This window comes from Pseudozyma flocculosa (assembly GCF_000417875.1).
Source record: "Pseudozyma flocculosa PF-1 unplaced genomic scaffold scaffold00005, whole genome shotgun sequence".
NCBI lineage: Eukaryota > Fungi > Basidiomycota > Ustilaginomycetes > Ustilaginales > Ustilaginaceae > Pseudozyma > Pseudozyma flocculosa.
This window is the reverse complement of record NW_006920873.1, coordinates 602799-609783: the sequence shown is the minus strand read 5'-3', so window position 1 is coordinate 609783 and position 6985 is coordinate 602799. Positions and strand designations below refer to the sequence as shown.

The window sequence follows — 6985 nt, the reverse complement described above, 5'->3', positions numbered from 1 at the left end:
GGCGGAGACGAAGGACGAAGGCGGACGGCGGAGGGTCGGTTGGGCGAGGGCGGCCGGGGCCGGCGGGAGGCGAGCGAGCAGGCCGGTGGGCGTGTTGGGGGTGGGCGAAGCGTGGGCGGGCAGCAGCGTAGCGTCATCAGCCCGGGCCTGGCCAGGCTGGCTGGCTTCGCACGTCCCGCGCCCGGCCAGTCCAGGCCAGGCCAGGCTTCTGCCGTCTTCTTCTTGGCCTCGTCTTGCCTCCCACCTTGGCTGCCTGGCTGGCCTCGGCGGCGCGCGGAACGCAAGCACGGTGACCTTTGGCTCGTCGGTGCCTCGAATTTCCGAGATTTGGCCGCGCGATCATCGCGCATCTCTGCCTGCCAGCGCCAGGGCCTGCTCGCCGAACTTCGTCTGGGCGGGCAGGCTGGCAGGCAGGCAGGCAGGCGCATACGGCCCTTCCGCTTGCTCGTGCCTTATCCAGGGGAGATCTCCTTCTTGGAGCCCTGTTGGCCAGGCTTGGCCTTGTCGCAGATCAGGCCGGATGGGCGGGCGGGCGAGTCACACCGGCGTCCCCCCTCCCTCCCGATTGCACGTTTGGCACAACGATGGACGCTTGGCTCAAAACCCATTTTGTGGCGGCCGGCCAGTCGGGTGGGGCCAGCCCCAAAACACCAGACGACTGCAGCGGCCGGAACCGACGACGGCGACGACGACGGAGATAGCGACGCACGGTGGCCCGGCGTTGCTTGGTCGATAAGGAAAGACGCAGGCAGGCAGGCAGGCAGGCCTGGCTCGATCTGCAGCTTGCTTCGCCCGGGCCTGGCTCCGAAAGCGCCGAGCCGAGCACACGTACGAGCACGAGCTCGGGCACGAGTCGGCCATCTTGGACCCACCCACAGCCAACCCCTTCTCCGATCGGCACCTCGTTCTTCCGCGTGCCCGACACAGGCAGGGCCTCCTCCGGAGCCGAACAATCGATACCTAGACGTCGACTGCCGAGGCCTGCGATCTAACCGTGCAAGCTGGCGTCGGCCTCGAAGGCAGACTGATCGCAGGCGTTGCGTGCGAGGTAACTCATATTGTAGTGCTGGTACAGGTTGCAGAGAGCATGGCAGGACAGGAGGAGATGAGAGAGAGAAACGACAATGGACAAGACGGTGGTGCGGGGTGAGAGGGCGAGGGGAACAGATCCTTCCTGTGCGAGACCGGGACGGGGGAACGTGACACGACGACGATGATAAGACAGCTGAGCCGGGGCAGAATCGAATACATACCGCTCTGAAAGCCGGCCTTGCGACAGATAGGCGCGATGGATGGAGAGAAAACGGTCGGGCGTCGAGCTCGAGGGCGCCCAGGCCATGGGACAGGATACCGTCTGGGAGAGAACGGCGCCGCAGGGCAGGTATTTCGGGATGGATCTAGCCATCTAGCGTCGCAAGAGGCTGTTGCCCGAGACTGCGCCGCCGTTGGCGCCGACGATGCTGCCGCCGCTCGACTTGCTCCGCCGCTGGCCGCTCGCAGCATAGCGCGCCGCGTCGAGCTCCGAGGTGGCGGCGGCGGCGGCATGGGCAAGCGTGCCCAGCCTGCCGGCAATGCAGCCCACCGAGCCGCCGTATCCAAACAGGAGCGCGCTCGTCGCCGTCGTCCCGCTGAACGCACCCACCACGGGGCTCAGCCGTGTAAAGGCGAGGTCGCGCAGCGCCGCCTCCGGTCCTGGCCCGTCGTGCGAGAAGCGGACCCGAGAAGTCGTGGCACCGGCGTCGATCGACTGTCGAGATGCCGCATGCCGTCCATCCTGCGGAGGAGCCACACCATCGCCGTCCAGGCGCAGCGTCCGCCTGGGCGCCACAATCTCGCCGTTGCGCCCAATGTCGAGGTCCGACCGCAGATCCAGCGTCCACAGCTCCCAGCGTGGCGACGCTCCATCGCCGCCGCTGCTGCCCAAGGCCGTAGAGCTCGCCTCCATCCTCCGCCGCCGCAGCAGGCTGTCCGGCAGCGACACCGGCCGGTTGCGGCGACGCACGCCGATCAAGCACCTCGATTCCACAATCAGCTCGCAGCCGCCGCGAAGGCAGGGGATGCAGCCAATCAGGCGGAGCTGTCGGTCCTCTGGCCCATTCGCCTCGGCAGAGCTGCTGCTCGAAGGCAGAGTCGACGCAAGGCCAGACGCGTTGGACGACTCGCTCCCGACACCGCTGCGGTCCCGGCCGTGTCCGCTGGCGCGCCGCAGCCGGGCGGCGTTGCCGTGCGATGAGATCGGATAGGCCAGGGGGTTGGGCATCTCCGAGGTGGGCGTGGTCGGCGCCGAGTTGTCGCCCCAAAACGTGGGCGCGCTGAGGTGGGTGCTGCCGTTGGGTGTGCGGTTCTTGACGGGAGACCCGCCCGCGAAGCCATTCAGGCTGCCGGGCAGCGAGAGCGAAGGCTCCAGCCCAAACTGGCCAAAGGGATCCGAGCCCAGACCGAGCAGCGAGACCCTGCTCGACGTGCTGACGACCAGGGTGCACGAGCTCTGATCGTCGTCGACCACGGCGCGGACGCAGCTGATCGCGCCGTCGCCGAGGTCCAAGGTGCTTAGCAGCCTGCCGCCCTTGAGCTCCCACGCCCGGACGACGCCGTCGGTCTGGCCCGTCACCAAGATCGATCCTTCATCGTCGTCCTCGACCGAGAATGCGGTGGGCGATCGCCGCGCTTGTGGGCAGATGACTGCTGAGCGGAAATAGGCGCGCTCGCCGCTCGAGATCTCAAAGATCGTTTCGAGATCCGGCCCGACCGCGGCTTGCCTCTTGATCTCGAATCGCCGGTCGGACGACGCAAAGGCGATGGTAGGAAGGCTCGACGACGGCGCAAAGGGACCCAGCGCCGGAGGCAGCGGATCTGCCGCAGCGGCGTACGTCACGTCAAACGCGGTCCAAGTGGCTTCGGGCCGGGGACCGGAGATCTGGACCGCGGTGGCCTTGGCAGGGCTCCACTCGTACGCCGAACCGTCACGGTGGACGGTGATGGCCGCCAGCGACTCGACATCGTTGAGGGCGGTCCGGTGGCGCAGCGAAATGTGCTGAACAGCGCACGAATCTTCGGCGGCGTGCTTGCCTTCGAAGAACAGCTTCAAGGTGGCCAGGGACACGAAGCATACCCGACCCGAAGCGAGTCCGATGACGGCCAGACCGGCAGTCGCGCTCACGGCAAGCGCAGTCACCGGGCTGGCGTCAGCCTCCCTGTTGGCGCGGATCGCTGCGAGCCTGGCGCCTTCCCCGAGCGCAGGTGTCCCGAGCTGGTCTCTGTCGTCCAGACCGCCGATGGGAGCCTTCCACACACGCAGATAGGACTCCGTGTCCATGCTGACGGCAACGCCCTGAGACTCGGCGAGAAATTCGACATCGGCAGCATGAAGCCCGGTGAAGGCGGTCACGTCGATCGGCAGACCATCGTCGAGGTCATCGCCGTCGTCTTCCGGCTTGCCGAGCGCGTTGGTCGATTCATCCTCGGCCTCGGATTTGTCGCGCTGCGCATCGAGCAGCTCGGTGTCCTTCAAGAGGTAGAGGAGCAGCATCCAGAGAAGCACGGTGGTGCCCGAGATGGGCAGGATGACCAGCTTCGAGAACCAGATGATGGCCCTCACCCTGGGTCGGAAAAGGGCCCAACCGGCGAACGTCTGGCCTGCCATCGGACCCTGTGGATCGGCTGTCCCAGAACGCAGGCTGAGGATCGTCCACGGCTCGACGACGATCCGCAACTCTGAGGCGCCCTGCGGATTGAGCGACAGCCACAGGTTGGCGCTGGGAGACGAGGTCCACCACGGCATTTGAGAAAGGGCCGGGTCGAGGTGGGCATACGGGTCGAACGCGCCCGTCGAGACTGGAGGTGCTGCCGCGGTGCCGCCTGCGGCGGCGATCGCTCCGGGTGCCTGGCTGGTCCGCGGCACATCGAGCACGTACTGCTGCGCCTGCTGCGCGGGGTAGCCGGTGCCATAGTAGAGGTAGAGGCCGCCGAGGAAGCCGAGGATGAGGGTGAGGCTCGCGGTCCGCGCCGTCCTGGCCTTCCACACCGCCTTGAAGCTCGCCTTGATGAAGCCGTCGGACGCCTTGGCTCTGTGGCCGGGCGATCCCGGCTCCCCCTCGCGAAGCTGCGCAATCTCCTTCTTCCGCAGGGCCTGCGAGCTTCTCGCACCTTGCGTAAGCAGATCGGCAAGCTATCCCGATGCATGATGGCGAGACGATGCGGCTTCCATCAGCGTTAAGCTCCGCGCCTCGCTCCGCGCGACCAACGGACCGCGATCCACTCACCTCAAGCCTCTGCATGTCGATGCTGAGAATCGTCACAAAGAACGTCATCTGGAGGAAGAAGTCCATGACCAACGAGAGGATGGCAAAGATGCAGAACTCCTTGACCGCCCGCACGCCAATCGAAAGCGCGATGAAGCTGAGCAGCGCCATGTCCGCCACCGTCGTCATGGCAATTGGACCTCCGGCCTTGCTGAGGCCGTGCGCGATCCTGGCCGGGACCGTCAGCGACAGGGGCGTGTTGACAATGGCGCTCGTCAGGACAAACATGTTTTCCGAGCCCACGACGACGACGACGAACGGCAGCAGCTCCCATGGCACCAGGGTGAGGCGGATGCCGAGGAGCGCGCAGATGCTGACGCTCATCACCATGCCAATGATGAGCTCCGTGAGGCCCGAAAACGCCAGGCCGAAGCGCGAGTGGACCTTGCGCATCTTGACGAGGCCCTGGGCAATGTAGACGAGCACGATGGCGTACCCGACCAGCAGGATGACGTGTCCCGTCCGCCAGGCCAAAGACTTCTCGCGCGGTGCAAACTCGAGCAGAAGCTCGTGCGAGACGTCCTGCTCCGACGGCACCAGCTTGACCTGGCCCGAAGTGACGCGAGTCAGCAGCTTGTGCCAAGCGGCGTGGGATCGCGACACGGTGGCGTGGCGTCGGGCGGCTGCATCGTCGCCCCTGCGCGCGGCCGCTGCGCAGTTGTCGTCCCTTAGGTCCTCGAGGAAGAAGGTCAGCGCGAGGTATTCGGCCCGCGGCATCTTCTTGAACAGATGCCAACGGCCTGCGAGCGTCGTCGGGACGGAGAGCGGCACGCCTTGCAGCGTGACGTTGCGCGTCGACCGGGCGGCCGTCAGCGCGGGCTCTTCGTCCTGCTGTATCGCCGCTTCGCTCATCTGCCAGTATTCGAGCGGGGAGAGGGCGAGGCAGCTCGGTGGTCCATCGGCGTCCGCGAGTCGGCCCTCGTGACCCGGAAGCTTGGGTATTGGCTGGACACAGGCGAGACGTCCCGAAGTGTAAGCTTGTCCAAGGGCGGAACCCCCATCCTGCTGTGGCAGGATCTCGGCCTGGATCGCGGTCTGAAGCTTGAGCGCCGACTGCAGGATGGGCCGTTCCAGGCTGCCGTACTTGGGTCCGCGCCCTGCCATGATGTCGTCGGTAGTCACAAAGACGTGTTCGACGCGCACGGTGCGACAGTGTGGACGACGAGGGGGCTCGCCCTCTGACGCACCGTCGCGCTGGCCAGACGGCGGCTGGCCGAGCTGCGGGCCATACATCCTCTCGGCATCGTGGATGTCGAGCGCATTGAGGTCCCTTGCATCGTCCCAGATCATCCGTAGATCGCTGAGGCTGTTGATGTGGCGCCGCCCGCTGCTGCTGAACGAGTCCATGAAAGGCGTGCTGAGCGACCGCCACACGCTGGCGGCGTCGCCCCTCGACACGCCCGGCCCTCCCTTGGAGGCCCAGAAGTAGATGCCGACGGCGGGGTAGAAGAGCGAGGTGATTACGAGCGAGCATATCAGGAGCGTGCTGATCTGGTGGCGCGAGATGCGGCGGCCGTGGGAGCGGAACTGGTCCTCGCCCCACGCGTTGAGTCGCTCAATGAGCGGCTCCGAGGCCGTCGAGCCGGAGGCAGCATAGCCGATTCGACCCCTGCGGTCCCTTCTGGCAGCGCCGGCCCTCGCCATCGCCGTCGGGGTGGGGGCAGCGGGCAGCGGTGCAATCGTCCGACCCGTTCCGGCCTTGCCTGGGACGCAGAGAGCCAGCGCGCGTCGGTGTCAAGTCTGGATGCCCTCCTAGACTAGTACTGAGCCTGGTCGCTGGTGGCTGCAGCAGGAGGAATCCTTTCGGTGCAGCCGGCTTCCGTCGCTCGGACCTCGCAGCAGCCGACTCGGCGGTGTTCCGACGCCGATCCTGTCTGCTGCTAAGTAGTGGAATCCTCGCAGAGGGCGAGGGCGAAGTGGGCGACCGGTGGCGTGTTCTCGGTCGCACGCACGGACGATGGTAGCTCTTGGGGATCGCGGCCAGGATGGTGCGCTATCGCTCCAGCGGATCCAGGCTGGACGGCGTTGGATGCAGAGGCTGGCGCGAGCACGATGTGACGTCGGTGGTGATGGGCAGCGGTGATGGGTGCAAGGGGCCGCCTGACATGTCGAGGCAGTGGGCGCGCGATTCCTGTCCAAGTAGATCGCGTGGAGAGCAGAGAGACGGCAGCGGTGCGGTGTCGGGAACGGCGGCCAGGGATGACGGCCTTCCACTACTACTGCATCGTCGTCGAGCGGCGGCTCAATCGAGGTGTCGGGCACGTAGGCGGCCGAAGGCGTCGGCTCAGCTCCGGTGTGGCAGAGGTTTGGCGCCGAGACGAGGGGAATCTATCGAAGCTGACCTTCGCTGCTGGTCGCTGGAGGTGGCAGGGGAGGTGGTGGTGGTTCAGGACAGATGCCGGCGCATCCGATAGCCAAGGCGGGGGTCAACGGCGAGAAGCTGAGAAGGAGATCATACGACCGGCAGCGCCAAGCACGAAACATCCAAAATGACGGCCCAGGCCCTCCCGAGTGGACGGCGGTCGGGTCCACGCCGGCAAACAGAGCTCGCGAGCGCGCAGCCGGCCGCTCGAGCTCTCCAGTTTTTATTTTTCCTCGCCTTTTTTCCCGCGGAATCGGCGCCTCACCGCCGAGCGGCGCGTCCAAAGCGCCGGACGTCGAAGGCCGATGCGCTGCTAAGAGAG

General features: G+C 66.5%; 1 protein-coding gene across 1 annotated transcript; it reads right to left on the bottom strand.

Annotated features, from left to right (window-relative positions):
* Nucleotides 1-1405: 1405 nt before the first annotated feature.
* Nucleotides 1406-5945, bottom strand: PFL1_02016 (uncharacterized protein; the record flags this gene model as incomplete). The annotated part of the gene is made up of 2 exons (XM_007879527.1): nt 1406-4168; nt 4263-5945. 2 exons carry the CDS (start codon nt 5943-5945, stop codon nt 1406-1408), a joined length of 4446 nt encoding a protein of 1481 aa, XP_007877718.1.
* Between the last annotated feature and the right edge of the window lie 1040 nt (nt 5946-6985).